The sequence below is a fragment of the Lathamus discolor genome, chromosome 6 (assembly GCF_037157495.1).
Source record: "Lathamus discolor isolate bLatDis1 chromosome 6, bLatDis1.hap1, whole genome shotgun sequence".
NCBI lineage: Eukaryota > Metazoa > Chordata > Aves > Psittaciformes > Psittacidae > Lathamus > Lathamus discolor.
In genome coordinates, this window is record NC_088889.1 from 50,332,347 (window position 1) to 50,351,393 (window position 19,047).

General features: G+C 44.7%; 1 protein-coding gene across 2 annotated transcripts in view; it reads right to left on the reverse strand.

The window, feature by feature from the left end:
• The window catches only part of SLC8A3 (solute carrier family 8 member A3), a 112,435-nt gene that overhangs the window by 79,011 nt on the left and 14,377 nt on the right, over positions 1–19,047 (reverse strand). For both annotated transcript variants that reach the window (XM_065686793.1, XM_065686792.1), the window contains exon 3: positions 11,194–13,005. In XM_065686793.1, the coding sequence (XP_065542865.1) occupies positions 11,194–12,959 (1,766 nt within the window). In that variant the 5' untranslated portion in view covers positions 12,960–13,005. The remainder of the gene's footprint in view (positions 1–11,193; positions 13,006–19,047) is intronic.

The window sequence follows — 19,047 nt, forward strand, 5'->3', positions numbered from 1 at the left end:
GACTTCTGTGATTTCTTTAGGTACCCAAAGTCACTCTAGACCCCCACTCCATCTTCCTTCTCTGGTTTTCTGCAGACTGCTCTAAGCCGATGCCACTGGTGAGAGTTAATTGGAATGACAGTATCCCATGGAAGTCCCATACGGGATGGTCAAGTCTGGTGTTCTTCACTTCTAGCCTTAAATCATTTCAGATGCTGTGATGCTGCAGTTCACACCAGAGCAGCTTCATTTAAACTGGCACTACAATTACTTCTCCCCTCAGACCATCCTAACTTGTATCAATATTTTACAGGGTATCAGCAGATAACACTACTTATTATGGAGCTAAATCCCTTCGGCACACTCTGTATCACAGATTATTACTACCCAACAAGGAGCAAAACCACAAGTTTAAAGGGTTAAAGAAAACTTCCTATCCTTCAAAATTCCCAGGAAGCTTCAGAGAGGGGGGCAAGAGTGGAGGCAAGCAGCCCCAGCTGGAGCGATCTGAGGGCTGGGAAGAAGGATGCATGGGCAGCAATGCTCACATGCTGCTAACAGGTTTATTCCACTGGCAGGGATTCCCTTCAGAAGCATTTGGGTAAGTGCTGTACACCGCAGAGCTCAATCTGCGCTAAGCAGATTAGTTCCTTACCGGTGAAAGGTTCTGGGCAGCAGCAGAGAGTTGCTCACCATGTGATACGAGGGGGCTGTCATTACGTTTCATAGATATGATATAATTCTATGCTCCTTGGAGGGTACTTCTAATTGAATTATAGGGTGTCCCACAAGTATTCTGGGCAGCAGTTCGAGGAAGCTCTCACCACCCAGAACAAGATAGAGATACCCTTGAATTCTATTAGATGTACCCTCCAGGGAGCAAGAGGTCACTCTATGCAACAGTTAACTTACACCATAAATCATCCCCCTCACCTCGCCCCCCCCAAATTGGAAAGGAGATACCCTTAGCAGAAGTTTGCTGTTGCTGCATACTCTATAAGCTCACGGCTCTATGAAACTCCCTCATCTGCTGCCTGGGGCAGCCCTGCACCACAAGGGAGAAATCCCTCACCAAGGGCAGCTGGCATCCCATGGGCTCCATCCCCAGCGCAAGGCCAGAAGATACAGCACCACATGAGATGTCATGTGCCAGCTAGATGTATGAGGAAGCCTCAGCCTCCTTAGGAAAGGCCCTGAGAAGCAGTCCTCAAAGGCAGGGCATTAATAGTCCCAAGCCAGGCCAAAGAGGGGCTCCCATCATTACAGCAAGGTTACCCCTTCAGCCTGCCCATCCATTTGTCCTGCCGTCAAACACTCTGGAGAGATAAACAGCTATTGTGGTCCGTCAGGGACAGCCAGTGCAATCCCGGGCAAGTCAGCTTGCTCCCCTGAGGCTGGCCATAGTTCCACCGCTTGGGCACGCAAACCTATAATCCCAGGGGCCTATTTCAACCCCTGGATTTTGCTCTCCAGTTTAGCCTGGACTCATTCAGTTTAGCCTTAGGAACCAGATCTTCTCAGGGAGCTGCAGCACCAGGCTTGCAAAATCCACTGCCCCATTGTACCAGCACAGCCTGCCTGCGAGCAGTGTGCTGGGGACTGGTACCCCTAAACTGCTCTGCCCCATAGCACCTCATCTCCTCAGGCTCGCAGCTGGCCAGAAGCACAGCACAGGAACACACATGAAACCTATCGCTCCTCACAGAGCTCAGAGAATTAAAAAGCCCCATCTGACCACTTACTGACGCTCTCTCAGCACAAAGGCAGCAACTCCTTTGCTCTTTATCCTCTCCTCTGGGGCTGTGCACCAAGGAAATCACCCTGCATTTCTCTTCTGCTCCACCACTGCTGCCTACAGCTTACAGTCAAGCCAGGGGAGATGTCACATCTGTTATGCCTTTTTTTGTGCTGCTCTGTACCATACAAAGGGTGGGATAATCAGGCCCCTAAGCCTATCTTTTTTTAAAGTCACCTCAAGGGAAAGCCAGCACCAGCTGCCCACCACCAATTCTAATGACGTACTGAAGCTGCCATCAGCTCTGACTCTCACAGACCACATCTAGCGCTACTCCATTTGTCAGGCCACAAAAAGAGCAAGAAACACAGTTTTGCTAAAAAGTTGCTAATTATAGAAAATTAAGACCTGATGATAAACACCACGGTCACTACTGAGATAAAGCACACACACAGTTCCACATTCCACAGTGCTACCATCAGTAGCTGGGCATCTGATATGCTCGATCCTGCTGCAGATTTCAGGTATTGCTCTGCAGGATACAACTGACGAAACCCTAGGAGCCAGGCTGGTATGCAAGCAGTCATTGCTCATACATAGTCCGTTCACTGTGCTTTTGCATTATTCACAGCTCTGCCCACCTCCAATGGTGTCAGTAACAGGACACATCTGGGAAAAAACTGCCAATTCACACATTCTCTCTCCCTGGCTCCACTACAGAGAGACAACACCATACGCCATCAAAGCTAACCACAGTCTACCCCAAAATAAAACAGCATTGCTGATGTCTTAGAAAAGAGAGCGCTTAGTGCTTATTTATTCTGGCACAGTCATTATACTGGTCCTGGCACATCCTTCCTAAACAGCATCATGGTCCAGCTGTCTTTACTGAGGGAGGTGGAGATAGCGGTATTAAGCGAAAACTCTCAAGCATATGAGGTAAAGGAGAGACCAACCCAGGATGCAAGACCCATAAAGCAGAGATAGGCAGAGCAGAATTCCTACATCAAATATTGATGGCTTTATCACACCTTTTTTTCTCTAAAGGATAAAAGCAGAGAGCACAGCACTCAGGTGGGGATGTTTTATGAGGGTATGACCCATTTGGCATGCTTATCTCATGTAAAGAAAACCGGAAGCACAAAAGTTAATTCCTACCCCATTTCACTTTAACAACATACTTCTACATGGAGCACCAAAGAGGCACAGAAGCAGATAAACCATCTGCAACACACTCAGCACAACAGCCACAGGACAGGCAGGAGCAACCACTCCTGGAAACTGTCTGGAGAGGCAAACTGGGGAGAGAGAAAAGGCTTCTTTCTTCCCAGCTCCTAAAAACACCAGTGGAGATTTTCCACTGTCTAAGAGAAGGACCAAGAGATCAGAGGCATGGCTTTTCCTCATATGGGGAAGAGCATCAAGTGCTGGCCCTTTATTAACAACTGGAAGGGCTCCACACCAGGATCTGGAAGGAGAGCAGCAGGACACAGTGGAGGCTGTCATGGATTTGATATCCAGAGGAGGTTTTCTAGCTTTGGGTCTACACCATGTTCCACGTGAGGCTGCTCAGGCTTCAAGGCAGCTCCTCAGACATCTCCATTGGCCTCCTAAGGACAAATCCCGCAAACTCTGGCAGAAAGAACTGGTCCTATCCAATGCTCAGACTTCCAGACCACTGCCCTTCCAGAAAGACACACCAAGCAGCCAGGGCATGCTCAACACTAGGACTGACTTCAGCTGAAATGCTCACAGCAGTACATGCTGGCATCCAGGCAGAGACTTGAGGGGACTCATCTGTCAACAGCCCATCTGCTAAGACAGCTGTAAATATGTACTGGTCCACATTCTTCCCAGGTTTAAATCTGCTGTTTTCACTGAAGCTAAACAGAGGATGAACTTGGTCCCTAGCACTCCTATTAGCTAGCACAGCAAATTCTTTTGTAACCTTTTATTGTGCCATGAGGTAAATAAGAAACAAGCCACACTGCTAGAAACAGGTAAATCACCTCAAAGCTGCCACCTTCCACCAGGATCAACTGCTTCTATTTAGCCACATCAAACCCGTGCTGGAGGACCGCTGGGCTGGGGAGATTTGACTCTGCTGTTGTTGTCTCATTTAGAAAAGGTAAGTCCATATTTAACTCAGAAACTTTGCTGACACTCTGATCTGTTAGAAGTCCCAGACACATTACAGTAATGCTGTAAGCAATGTGCCTGCTGTGGGTTAAAAAAACCCCACCATGTACTTGGAGTGATATATGGTGTATCAAGCCTTGCCACCAGCATCTTTTCTTATCCTCTGAAGCTGCATCATTCAAACTGTGCTTTCTCCTTCTTACAGGTGGGAAGGAAATACAACCTGTGCCTCTGCAAACTTGCCTGTAAAGGGCATGTTGTCTAAGCCACTCATTGGCAAAGGTGATCCATGCAGTAATGCCTGAGTAGAGGAGGTAAAGCACACCCAAGCCACAGCAGACTTCTTGTATCTTGGATCAGTTCTTACCTGTTGTTTGTTTTTAAACCCAAAACTTGATTGTGTTATTTGGCATGGTGAATTTTCTAGTTTGTTTACTTTAAGCTAGGAAAATTACTGCCCTCTCTGATACCCCCTAGAACATCCCTTCCAAGAGCTTTCTACTTCAGGAACACATGAGCTTCCCAGGGTCTTCCCTGCTAGATCAAAGCACACACCAGTTCTGAAGAGTCAATTTCAACCACATGCTTCTCTTTTGAGCTGAGGTCCTAGGCCATCCCTGTTCAATGCTGTCACAAACTCATACAAGTACTTCCTTTGATGGGCAAGAAGTCACAGCCTCTGAGACAGGATGTAATTTGTCTTTCTTCATGGACAGATGGCAAGTACATCCCCCCTAACACCTGCCAACAGGACTATCTGGGAATGTGAAGGTCAGCTCGGGGCTCCTCTTCTCCCCAGGATGGTGTAACAGTGTCACTTTTCTGCAGGCTGATTCTGTGTTCACTCCAGAACAGTCCCCTGATGCCTAACACTAATCCCCTGCAGGTCACACCACCTAGAACTCACAGGGGGCTACAGCAGAAACCCAGTGGGTGCATGTGTGTAAATGACTTGAGTTAAACGAGAAACTGGCACCATTAAGAACAGCAACATGAGAATTTCATTCAGAGCAAGAAACAAATAAAAAAATTCACAGCTTTTCACCACTGGCAACACAGTGGGGGAATGTACTGTTTGTTGGTTGGGCGGTTTTCCACTGGAGAACAGCTGCCACTGTTTTCCCTTGATCCAAATTAAAGTAGGAATTAAGAACTCCTAATTTGCAGGAAAGTGTAGGAAAAGAAAGACAGAAGGAGCTTACCTACTGATCAAAACAAACTGGAGAAGAGTTTGGGGGTTCAGTCTCAAATTCTATCTAAAGAAGGCTCTCCCAGGAAGGGAGCCAGTCCTGAGAGAAGGAAACCATCATCCTCACACAACAAAGTCCTACTAACTAGTCTCAATTTCTTGAGGGGTACTCTTCTCAGACTCCAAAGCCCTAGGGTCAGTGCATGGTGTGTGGGAGCTGTTGAACAAGGGTTCAGACTAGATTACTGAAATAATTGTGTTACAACCTTAGTCGTTAATTGGAGTCATCACAGCTGATATAAATAAACCAAGGTCTGCAGGTGCAGCAGACCTCCATGTCATGTGATCAAAATTTAATTTAGGAAAATGAGCACCCAAACCCACAGTTACTATTGACAGCTTGGGGGAATAGCAAGATACTGCAGCTACTGCGTATACATGTAGCAGCCTGATTCACAACGGCTGGGAGAGGTCAGTGAATCTGCATAATTTCACTGTGGTCCTGAGTAACAGGAAATTACAAGCTTGATGTGCACAAACCTTCTTCTGGATAGAGCACAGGCCGGCAGTTCAGGGAGATCAGGTTTATTCCTGCCTTTGCCTCTCATCTGCTGGGCAATCCATCTAAAGGGAAGAGAAGCCACTTTCTCTGTACTTTTTCCCCCATCTGCTAAATGGGAATAGGATCTCTCAAACTTCTTCACAAAGTGCTATAAGATCTTCAGACAAAACACCATATAAAAGAGCTAAGTATCATTAATAGCATTCCCCTCGGAATGCCATAACCATGACTGTGTAGGTAATCAAATTTAAAAATTAAAGTTGATAGCTTCCTCAAGCGCTAAATGGCGAAAAGGAAGGACAATTAAGTATACCAAACGCCAGTGTGATGTCTTCCAACCAGAAAACCACTATTTATCTGTCTCCACTAAGCTTCACCAGATCTGCTGGTGGAAGTTAATGGCTGCCACCATGGCAGGAACACAACCAAGGGGTTGGGGCCCAGATATCCCTGCATCCAAGCATGGGTGGAAAGGACAGGAAGGAGGAAGGGATAATGACCTTCCCAACAAACAAGGGTGGCACAACATGCAGGAGAGAGGGCAGCAGCAGCAACATGTGGTGGCTGCCAGGGACAGTCATTAACCACCAGCCTTGGGGCACAGCACCAATCTGAGCTTGACCTAGACAGGATCACCTGTGGCACAGCCATGAGCTGTGCACACTCCATGAGCTCCTGTGCCAGGAAAGGCCTGAAGCCCCTAGTGGGAAGAAACGCTTGTGGTTTTCTACTGCTTAGTATGATAGCAGCTCTTCGCAGGACCAGCTCCACCAAGGTAAATACAGCCCAAGGCTCACAGTGACACCGTGGAGCAGCCACAGCCCTGCACACAGCAGCCAGAGGACTTCTCTGGGGAGAAGCAGACAAGGAGAGGCAACGTGCAACTTGCACACAACATCCTGCCCAAACCCTAAAGTAAAAAAATCCCACTGCCTATTAAGCCTTTAATATGTTTGTCTCAAGCAGTCTCTGAATGGAGGAGACAGCCCTTCTGTTACCGAGAGCTCGCCTAACACGCACATCAGTAAGTGACGTAGGTTTCTGCATGTTAACAAAGTTCATCCATGCTGACTTTGCAAAGAGGATTTGTAGCACATATAATACCAATTTACTACCATAGCATCTCTCAACACCCATTTCCTTTCCAAGCCACAGACAACACTCTTGAGAGCTACGGACTCGGGACAGATGGCTACACCTCTAGAAACCTTTGGGTGCTGCAAGCAATTGAGCAACCAGCAACAAAGGCGAATAACAAAGTAGAGTTCTTGGCCTAAACCTTAACTCTGTATAGCTGCTGCAAGGGACATTGCCACAGCAGAACTTGCCACTCAATTTTCTAGCTGGCATATAAGTTAGCTGCTGGTAACTTGTGTATCTTCCTAAACTTTTTAAAACAAGACCTAGAGAAATTTCCATATAAATTTAAACAGTTTTAAGCAGAGGAAACAGTTTAAACAGAAAATTTAAATTAAACGTAATGATTTGCCTTTATTACGCAAAAAAGTAAAACCTTTAAAACTCAATTCATTTTTTGCTGCTGACTCTTCATTATTTCTTTATTGCTTGGATATGATAGAGCAGCTGGGTCTTCTATGTTTTCATACATTTAAGAACCTAACATTTATTTCCATATAAAATCACTTAATAGAAAAGCATTTGGTCATCTTGAAAAGAAAAATAAATCTAAGTCTAGGACTTGATTTTTTGAGTTTCCTTTTAGTCAACAAGAGAGCTAGGATTCTGCTTCAGCTGCTTCAGTCATATCTGACCCTCACTGGAGCCTAGGATTCTGTTTCAACTGCTCAGGTTGTATCTGGCCCTCATTGGAGCAGGAGTTCAGAAATAATCAGTGTATTGTAAAAGAGGCAGCATAATCAAACATCTGAGATCTGATCAATTCCTTTCTCAACAGATGGCAGCATTCAAGGTTATATGGCTTGGACTTACAGCTATCCAACACCCATACACATCCATACACACACATTCTGCATGGAACCATATTTCAGTAATAACGTTGTTATTTCTACAATAAGTAATAAGCATTGTTTCAAAACTCCTCATCTCAGCCTGCTTTCTCTTGTGCTCCCACCCAAACGTGAGTAAGGAAACTTTGACCGTGTTAGTCTAGAAAGAATCACAGAGGCAAGAAGCAAGAGCCGGTGGCAGGATCCATTTCCCTCACATTCTGCAATATTTGCATCAACTCAGCCTTTTTAGTCCCACATATTTTAGGGAAAGCCTCTTAAAAACAACCCCAAGGTATTTTGTCTTGTTATATTTAAGTGAAGACCCTTTCTCCATTTAGTTTTCAGGAAAGTGTTTATCCTTAGCCCTACGGATTTGGTAGACGGCAGCAACTCTCTTATAGTATAATCTCAAGGATGCTGTGTAATCCAGTGCCTCTCAGATTAATCTAGCTATTGCTACACTTCAGGAGGCTGACCTACAAACTACTTACATATTGCCTACCACTGCAGAACACAAGCTGAAGTTTTTAATTTGTGTGTCAGACAAGCTGAGAATATGAAGTTTTTACTCTCCTCCAGTTCACACTGATCAGTGTTTCTTTAGTAGCTGCAGTTGTGTGGATCCTTGGCATACATGTGTGGCCACAGCAAAGCTTAGCACTCACTGTTTTATGTGTCTGCAAGATGTTGTTAATTAATTTCCTTCCTCCATGACTCAAAAATCTTTTCAGAGTGACTCCATGAGGAGAATGACAGGGTCAAAGCAGAAGTAGGCAGGACTCCATCCATGAGCAGCTCCTACAACAGCATGGAAACTTGAGCCTAAGCTTCACCTTTCCTAAGAGAGAGCCCTGTCAGTAAGCTGAAATGAGGAGCATGTAACTTCTCACTTCTTCTCAACCCCTGCCCTTAGCTTTATATACTGATCACTTTACTCTTCCTGCTTTCCCCTCTGCTCCACCAGGCTTTGTGAACCCTTGGTCCCCTCTTCAGTGCACAGGGGATGTCAGTACCTCGTGGTAGATCCCCCTCAGTGGCAAGGCCTCAAATATTCAGCCAGTCATGCCCCTAGCTATTTCCTGACCCAGTGTCTTCATACAGCCTTGTACCAAACAGCACCATGACCAGTCACTCATATGCTGCCCTGTGAGTCAGCAAAACTGTCCCAAACATCCTGTCCACCCATCTTCCCTAACTGGGCTGATCAAAACTAGATAACATTTGTTAGAAGAGTAGCATTATGGGTCTGAACTCCAAACTCACACCTGAATCACCTCAAATTTGTTTGCAGCCTAAATATTTGCTCAAAATTGTCTTTCTGCATTCAGATTTAGAAGAAAAGGAAGAAGAGATTAAACTGACTCAGAGATTAAACCAACCCATTACTCCCTCCAGGTTTCTACAGCTGCTTCCACCTGCACCTCAGAGAAGAGCTGGCAAAGTATAACAACAGACCTGTGTTCACTGAATTTAAGGGCCAAGAGCTGACTACTGAAAACTACACCAACCTGTTTCCAGCCCAAAACTCCATTCCCAGAAGACCTGGAGATTTAAAATGAAACCTGCTGGCTGACGTGATCTTCCTGCTTGTTAGGATTATTAGTTTAAGTGCTGTGTTGAGCCAGCTACGCTAATTCTAGCTTCAAAGGAAACTGATCTTTGCTAGCCACATGGTCTCCATAACCACTATGGCTAGCAGGCTTTTTTCCCAGCAGTCTTCTGATGCACAAGTGTAAGTCACATTAATTCATTAAGCATGAGCACAATTTTAAGTACACCACAAATGTCTCATCTGTGCTCTAGGGCATCTTCTGTGGGTCACAAACCACAATGTAAAGCAACTTATGCATACTTATTTTCTGGACTGCTTTCATTTTCATTAGTCTGTGCCAGAAGGATGCACATGGTCCTGCTGAACATGATTTGTTTTAACTTAAGTGAGGAACTATGTGGGTATGCTCTGACCTTCTGTCACAGTTTTCAACGACAAAAAGCCTTCTACCAGCTGGAAGATGAAAGAAAGGGAGTATATTCTGGAGGAGGATGGCTCATGAGTTTATTCTCTGGTAATCCAAACCTGTCTGCCTTTCATTGATGGGTCTTGTTCAAGCAAGTCTCTTCTTTTCAGACCTGGCTAAAGCAAGGTAGTGGCCATTATATTTTAGACAGTCTACTCATAGGAGACTAGAACCGCACATCTAACATTCTTCGCTTTCTCTAACGAAGTGAGCTTGCAGCTCAATTAAGGAGACTAACCTGCATGGCCTATCTCCCTGAAAAAGACGGATGAGAACAGCTGATCCTCTTCCATCTCTGATAGTGGCTGAAGCCAGCCAACCAAGAGCTCCTCTTCCTTAAATAAGAACACGTACTTATAATCAAGCATCGAGACTGTGGATATTAGCTGGATTAAATTGTTTAGTGGGGTAGGACAGAAGGTGCTCTTGAAACAGGGAATCCCTACTCCATAGCATTTAATACATTAACATCCTTTTGGGTACTGTGTCAGGAGGCTTGGTATACAAGTATTTCCTTTCCCTGGGGCCACTTGCAAGTCTGCTCAATTCTTCCTTTGATGGCTCAAGTGATTAGATGTTAACAAGAGGAACTTAGGCACTTAACATTAGGGAATTTTAGCACCAGGCTCACACCCCTCTCTCTATTCAGCTAAGGGATTTTTCTCATTCCTCACAAATGTTAACAGCAGGTACATAAAGCAATTAGACATTATCGCTTCTCTGGTCTTTATTACTTCCTACCTTGTATCAGCTATTTTGCAAGCAATAAAAGAGCTGAACTGACAGGATGGTGCAGGCTATTCTGCTTCCTTTCCTTATTCTGTATGAAAACACTGGGTCATGGAGGCACATGGACAGGCTGTGAGCTGCAGTGCTTTAGACCATTACTGCCAATTGCCATGGTGTTTTACAAGGGGAAAAACCACAGGTAGTAAAAAACAGACATACAGAGATCATAGAGAAGGTGATGTGGAGAATATTGGAAGAGCATAGGGACATAAAGGCTGGAAGGATTTCACAAGTCCAGCAGAATAGCTTGCAGCTGTGCCTATACCATGAATTAGCTGCCACACAGACCTGCAAGTTGCACAGGCAGCCTAGGGACATGGATATGATGTATCTCTCCTGTGAAAATAAAGCCCCTATGTCTTTTGAGCAGCTCTTGCTTGCCTGGGAATAACTTGTCAACTTTTCATCTAAGGTCTGCAATAAACTCCTGTGTGCTCTATGTCTGGTGCTCAAAAAGAGGCTTTCCCGTATTTGCCCAGCAGGTAAAAGCTTGCCCTTTTAATTCTCTCTCTACCTTAACTCTTCACTAACACCTAGGTTTAGTACAGGATGTCAAAGAATGATATATTTTCCTCCTATTCCCTTGAACCCCCAGTATTTCTAAGCCTTACTTTGTCATTCCCAAGAGGGAAGGGACAAGAGCTTTGAGCTATTAAATCCTGCTGTCGGTTCTTGCCTGAAAGAGGTAGGGAAACAGATGGAAAGCTGAAGAAAGGAGCCCGTCCCTTGTCAGCGTTTACCTGTAATGGATGCAAAATGTGGGGTTAAATACCAGAAGTAGACCCAGGAACAGAAATTAATTGGGTACTTACACGGTTTCGTCATTCTTGAACTCCAGCTCCCCATAGGTGTCTTCGAAGTCTTCTCCACCTCCTTTCGCTGTCCCTTCTACTGTTCTAAATGGCACTATAACTGTACCCCGAGCACCTGATGTCCTTAGGACTTTGACTTCCATCACACCAATGCTCTCACTGACGTGTATAACATCACACTCAAATGTGAAGATGCCAGCATGGTCATCATCCAGTATAGTCACTGTGGCCACACAAGGAGAAGCCAATATGGCCTTTGGGTATGGGGAGTTACTGAGCTCTGAAGGTTCCTCAGTCTCCACCACACGGAGGTTACTGAGCCGCACAAAGAAATGCTCATCTTCCTCAAAGATGTCATCATCAATAATTCCCACTGAGAACTCCTTCTGGGTCTCCCCTGATTTCAAGACAACAGTCCCCTCTGTGAACTCATAGTCAGCACCAGCATTGGCAGAGCCATCCTCTGTTTTATAGTCCACATAGATGGTCTTGGACATGTCCCCTCCTTTCCGCACCACTGTCAGGAGAACAGCACCACAGTTCTCAAGACACTGGTAGGAGCATGGGTCAAAATAAATTTTGGAGATGAATTCCTCAGGTTCATCTGGCTGCACCTCATGCAAGCTGGTGCTCTTCTTGGCTTGCTCAGCTGCGTGCTTCTTCAGAATATTGCCAGCTCCCGTCATCATTCTGGTAGCTTGAATGCGATAAAAGGCCCTGCTCTTTTGCTGATGAGACAAGGCATAGTAGTTAGCCATCTCTACCAGCTGGTCCAAGTCCTTTTCTGGGTGCTTTTGCTTCAGGTCCTTAAGGATACGGATCATCTCTTTGCGAGATTCATCTACCTCCTTCCCCTCCACAGTCACTAAGTTTCCATCTAGGAAGTGGGAGTTCATCATCTTGCCATCCATCTCAATTCCCTTAGGGTGATCACCTTCTGATTCTATGATAATGCCCCTGTGCTTGTCAGTACGGTACTTTTTGTGCATATACTTGTAGAAAAGCAGACGTCTATCTGCTACCCAAGCCAGAAGGACACAAAGTGGGAAGAAGAAAAGTGTGAGCAGACCTTCCCAGACCTGAACCACACCTGGAGAGAAGACAGCAAGGATCATGTACAACCAGATGTAAGCAAAGATGCTCCAAGCAGCTGTGACAAAGAAAACCCTCAGGTGTTTTATCTTTCTGGTTTCTCCATCAGGGATCACATAGACACAGATGGCAATGATGATAAACATATTGAAAGCAGCACTGCCAACAATTGTAGATGGCCCCAGGTCTCCAGCTATGAATCCATGCCCACACACTTCTATCAGAGACAGAAGGATCTCAGGAGCAGAGGAGCCCAGAGCCATGAGGGTCAAGTTGGAAACAGTTTCATTCCAAATCCGAATGGTGGTCGTTGTGGTTTCTCCATTGGGTTTCTTAATCGTGATTTCTTTTTCTTGTGATGTAATGACCTCTATAGATGCCATGAAACGATCTGCAATGATGGAGACTCCAAGGAACATGTAGATCAGTGCTACAAAGTATACAATAACACGGGCAATTTTGTCCCCAAGTGATGGGTTTTCTGGGTACCATATTGGCAGGATAACACCTTCCTTGCAGTCAAAAGATCCTGAACACGAGCTGTTTTGTACTGAACTGGTTGAGTCTCCCGTCAGGCCGGCATCCACCTGCAAACCATGCAAAAACAGCACAAAAGTAACCAGCCCAAAATGGAGGAAGGCCGAGGTGACAGGCTGCAAGCTTAACCACGCCATACACAAGATGCAACTTCCACTGTGTAGATCCAAAAAGGCCAAGAACCTGAAACAAACAAAACAGAGAGGGGGGAGGGAAGCATGAGAGAAAAGGAAAATGCAACATTTACCCAAACACACTTCAGTATCTCACCACTGAAGAGTACTGGTAGAGATGCATGGGCTGTCTCTCTGTCACTTTGAAGAAGATATTTAGCAGGGACTTTAACAAACTGCAACTTTTATATGCCCTGCAGATGAAGATCAGTTGCTAGAAAAGTAACTCAGTGAAAACTGTATATATATATATAATAGCCCACTTTTGACCTACAGCATGTTCAATAGGAGTACTGAGTGCTCAGCTGCCACTCAGCTAATGAACCTGTGGCGTTCCCCAGCACATAGCACTTCAACACAGCACAAGAAACCAAATCTAAAGACTCCCCTATCTGACCACCCAGGAGATTAGGCAAGTCAAGGATTCACTTGCAGCATAAGAAGCACCATTTGAGGCCAGTGAGCAATCTCCAAATGAAGTTCATTTGTAGGACGTAAGTTACAAATTACAGAGTAACTTCATGGCCAAACCTTCCCTACAGCCAGCCCCTCTTAATAGGCTGCAGAGTCTCCAGTAGGGTCTTAGGGCTCCCATAAGCTTCCGAGGCACAGGGTCTCCATGTTAGGAGGTAAAGTTGTCAGCCCAGAAATAGGGAAGAGGACTCTTAAGCTCAACAAAGTGCCAAAGGCCATTTTTCACCAGCATTTCCATTATGACCTGGACGATCATGTTACGTCAAGAATCCTCCTTTTAAATGGTCACAGAAACCTGCGAATCCTCCACAGTTAGAAAAAGCCGTGCTCATGAACCCAAAAGACAGAGCAAAATTCATGTACCCACCGACATTCCCTCTGCATCCCTAAGAAATCAATATATTTTCAAATACCCTCTAAAATTAAAGTAATCTCTAACATTAAATACCATGTAAAACCAAAAAAGATGGTCATCATATCACCTAGGCTTGGCATATTACTACCAAATAATGCCTTCTATTACTTACGGACCACATTGCTGTAGGGCTTGCACCACTTAAAATTGGATTCTGATCACAGTGTCATGGATCGCACTGTTCTCCTCCCTGTATACCAGGCCTCTGGAAGAATTTGGTCTCAGGCTTAAAATAACAAATCACTTTTCTGAGTCCAGACACAGGCAAGTACCTCACAGGAAACATCAAACTTAATAGCGGTATTATCTACAACACTTGGAATGTTCAAGAGTCTTAACTCCCAGTGGCTTTCACTAAGGTTTGTACTGCCAGATCAGTAAGGCTGGGATTTGTTTCCCCTACTGTACCTAAATCTTGAGCAGTAAGTCAAATGAAGTCACCTTGGCTCCCTTTGTCAGAGGAAAGACAGTCATTTCCAGCAGATGATCCTTCCTGTCCCACTCTGTTCAGACCCAAAGGATGTGTTTAAGACACACATCTCCAGAAGGGATTTTGTCCCTTCCCATCTCTCCCCATGGTCTCAAGAGGGTGCCCAGTCAGCCAGTTTACAGCAGATACCTGAAGTTCAGAAGGCAGCAGTTCAAAAGAGATGAACTGGCCCCCAAACACTCAAAGAGGTCCCTTCCCTCTGCCTTGCACTGTAAATATTCCAGGCAACATTTTCATGTTATCAGCATTAACAAATGCATCTCGAATGGCTATTTTACTACCATGTTGTGTCACTCGCCTCTTTCCAAAAGCGGGTGCAATCTTCCCGATAGCAACAAAAACATTTTCAACTTTCAGATAAAAATCTATAAAGACAAGCAAAACAGGAAGGAAAGCATGAACAAAGACTGCAAATGAACAAAATGAACAAAACAGCTCCTGACAAAGCATAGCAGAGGGGAGAGAATTGATTATGCAGTATCAGGATCACAAATCCATATCTGACACCCTTGATATGAAAAAACAATACACTTCTTCATGCTACCTGGACTAATTCAGAAGAGCAAGATTCTCCGCATTAGCCCACTTACCTCCTCTCTCCATTGCCTACTCATCTGTCTGCTGCTATAGCCTCAGTGCCTGACTGAGCCCCTCAGCCCCAGTGAGGGCTGTTAGCCAGCCCCAGCTCTGGCATTCTGGCTGTGGGATGCTGGGAAATCCCTGAGGAAGGGCCAGCGAACATGTGCAGGATGATGATGAGCAGCAAGGCAAAGATCTCTGGGCTGCAAGGTAGATGTGTGCAGATGCACAGTGAAGTTGACGTGTTCCAGGTGCCTCTGACTCAAGGTGTGTGCAGAGACCAACTGCACAAGCACAGCAGCTCCAAAACACCCCAGGCACATCAGACCATCCTTATCTGTGCTGCAATTGCTGGCAGGTACCCACCAACTTCTTGACACTTCCAGCTCCCAGCTCCCACTTAACTGTACAGCAGCCAGTAAGTGCCATGTCTTCCAAGATCAGCCATGCAGAAATGGCTGACAGAAAGACAGAAGCAATTTCAAAAACATCTATGTGACTCAAGCACCTATATTTGGTTTCAAAAATGACTTCAGAGTCAAGTATCGCTTAAATTCAGAGCCTTTTCTAGGAATAGTACAATGACTAAACTGCCCTCTGAAATAAATCACTGCTACCACCAACCTCCTTCTCTGTGGGACAACCACCTTCTGTAATTAACACTATCTGTCTACCTTCTGTAATGCCGTGATGGTTTCTGTTCTAGCCTTCCCCCAATACACTCCAGGACCTTACCAGTCTTTCTTCAATTTTTAATTTGATTTTAAGTTTATTCCTGAAACTAATAGTATATGATTTCAAGAACAGCCTCTACCAAGGTAGCCTCTGTTTATGTGTTAGGACCTCCAAACTCAGGCAATGGGTCATAGACTAAAACCTCAAAATTTGGGAATATGTTTATTCACTCTTTTTTCAGTTGCTTTGACAAACATTTTAACATTAAGTGGAGGTCACAATCATTTTCTAAAGTAGTGCAATAATGACCTGATCCTGCAATTCTTTGACACTGGTAAAACTCCCCAGCGAGATCAACAGGAACTTTGCCCACAGATGCACTGTCTAATAAAATCTTAGTATGTGTCCATTAATATGAAAAGCATTAACCTAATCAATCTGAAAAACAGTGAAGCATTCTTACTGTCGTTCCCCTCTTGGGAACTGATGCAAAAGTGCTTTACAACATAGAATAAAACTATTACATTTTAAAACTGCTGTTAATAAAACATTGCAGTAACAGTTTTAACATTCAGATGACAGAGGATAGAAGAGCTAAAACTCACTCTGTAGCTCTAGGTCAGCAAGTTTGCTTATACAAGCTGCAAGTTTTCCCTCAGATATATCTACTAAACTCAGTCCAGAAATTACTGGAAGGGATCTACATAGTTCTGGCCTCCCCAGAGTGAAGCAGACACATCCCTTACCCCTCCTCTAACTAGCAGCAACTGTGCTATGACAAGATCCACCCTTCAGCACAAGTCCCACTCTGAGCCACCAGGCAGGCTTGCAGCACAGTCCTGAGTCACTGCTAGTCACCCAGGAGGAGGTGTCACTCCTCTGACGCCAGTGCAACAAAACGCATCCACATCTGGCACAGAGAGGTGTCATTCCAGCAACGTCACTGCCCTGGCCCTGCAGGATGCAAATGACAGGAGAGGAGGCTGCAGCAACAGTGGAAAGTCATTTGGCATGGAGTGATCTTTGCCTTTATACTATGAGGATCCTCATTTTGACTGATTCTTTGCTATCAGACAGAATTTTCTCCCACAGCCCTCTGCCCCACTACTGCTACTGCATTGAATGTGTGCAAGTAAGAGCATTAGTGGTGAGGAGACCAGTCTCCCCTACCTGGTAGGCTAAGTTCAATAGTAAATTCAAAACATTCAATCTATGCAAGAAAGAGACAAAATGTTGCAAGCATCAGTGCACCAGAATAAGCTAGCTTTAAATAGCAAGGCTCTGGGAAGATGTGCAACAGTTATTTTAGCAGGGGAGCTTCTTCTTCTACAAGAGTTGACAATGGCCATGTGATCCATAAATCCATAAACAGAACCCATAAATAAAGAGATCAGTTCTTGAAATACTTCTGGAGACAGTCCAGAAAATAGCATGGACCACGGTTGTCACAATGAAGCTTTCAATAGAAAATTACTTTTAGACAACTGTCAAGCTCTTTATGTCTTTTATAACAGCTGAATTTCAGAAGACTGCTGGTTTGCCTGCTGTAGACCTATAGTGAGGTACAAAGATGGGAAGGCTATTCTGATCCCTTATAATTTAGATTTTTGTATACAGATGCTCACATGACTCTAAAACCAAGGATATTTTCAAAGGATGCATCTCAAGAAATCAAATCAAGAGGCAGCATAACACAGTGGTATTCCCAAGATCTCTCCTCAGTAAACACAAAACCAAAGGCAAATCTCTGAATCCCTATTCATTTCACATTTAGGCAAAATACCCATTAAGCCATCATAAAAAACGTTGGATTTGTCCAGCAAATAGCATTAGGTTGTCTGGCACCTCCTTCTTCTTCCCCTCTCCCTCACGCCCCTCAAATAAATCAAACACACGAGTACATCTGTGGCCGTACACCCTCTCTCCCCTGACTCTGGACTAGCCAGGAAAGGCTGCTGATGAGACCTGAGCAAAAGGTGAGCCCTGTTCAAGTGTGGACACTGCACAAGCGCGAGACAGAGACATCTCAAGATCAAGAGTTTTGTCTACCTGACAATCATCCATCCCAGAACGGAGCAGATACAGTGCTGCTATTACTGTCCTCTTGTAGTCCCGCTCTGAAGCTGGAGGAGCCGGAAATAAGGTTCAGCTTATTAACAGGGCCTCACATTCCTTAGTTCTAAAGCACGTAAAAGCTTTTTGATTGAGCGCACAGGGTTTTTTTATAACCATCAGCAAAACTTGAAATTATAGCCTTTCTGCCAAAGAACACAAGTAACTGAGTTTTCACAGAAGAGGTATTATACCTAATTCACACTCCTCCCTCCTGCAAAATAAAAGCTTAACAAAATATTTAATACAAAACAAAGCATATTTTTCAATCATCTCCACTCAAATGTTACTGAGCCCTATGCTCATCGTGACAAGAGTAGAACCCAGCGTGTAAGTTAAGATCTACCTGCAAGCCAAAAGCCAGAGCAGTGTAATTAAATTCATTTTGTCAGACAAATGCAAATTTCCAAACACACACTGGGCCTTAAACCATCATACTGATGGCACGTGCCTGACCAGTACAAGTGCAGCCAGAGACCCCAAGCTGAAGTTATACAGGTTATTGCACAGCAATAAGTAGTTTAGCTCCCTACTAAGCACCAGCTAGGTTTTATGAGGAAAAGGCACTATAATTCACACTTAGGCCATGACAGGTCCCTGCAGTTTGGCTCTATGGAAAAGTTATGGCAGGGAGCCGTAGGTGCTTGTTGCTTTGCACTTCACAGTAAACATGTCAAAACCCAGAATTAGCTGCCTACAGAATAAACCCCTTGGTATGTGTCAAAAGCAACCTTTTTTCCCTCTCAAGATCATGTAAAAACCTACCATAAAGAAAAACACCTCTGGTAGCAGATCTTTCAGTATTTACAGGCCCTTGTCTCAGCTAATTTGAGCAGCTCCTATCATTCTAATGTTAATTGAGATAACAACTCCAATCTACTAATTCCCTGTAGAAATGCTGTGATGGGATCCAGTTACATTCAGTGATTGATCCCAGGGGCTGACCTAAATGGAGCACAAGTCTGTGTATGGCTAGGAGCAATCTCCAAACTCTCAATACAGTTACAGGCAACCTCCAAACACTCATCTCGCCTCAGGGAACTGGTCCATGACGGTTTTTTCTGTATTTTAGCACCCATGATGCTCCTGGAGAAGCAGTCATAAATAGCTAACCCATAAAGATGCCCGTACTTAGCTGTTCCCGTCCAATACTGCACCAGCTGCACTTGACTGGCTGGGCATTTTATTTCCTCGCTCTCACCCTAGATGAAAAATGTCTGTACAGGATACACCGATAATATATGGATATAGGTGCTGCGGTTTACGCTCTGTGCACAGACGTGTAAAGGAGGAGGTGGCAGACACTG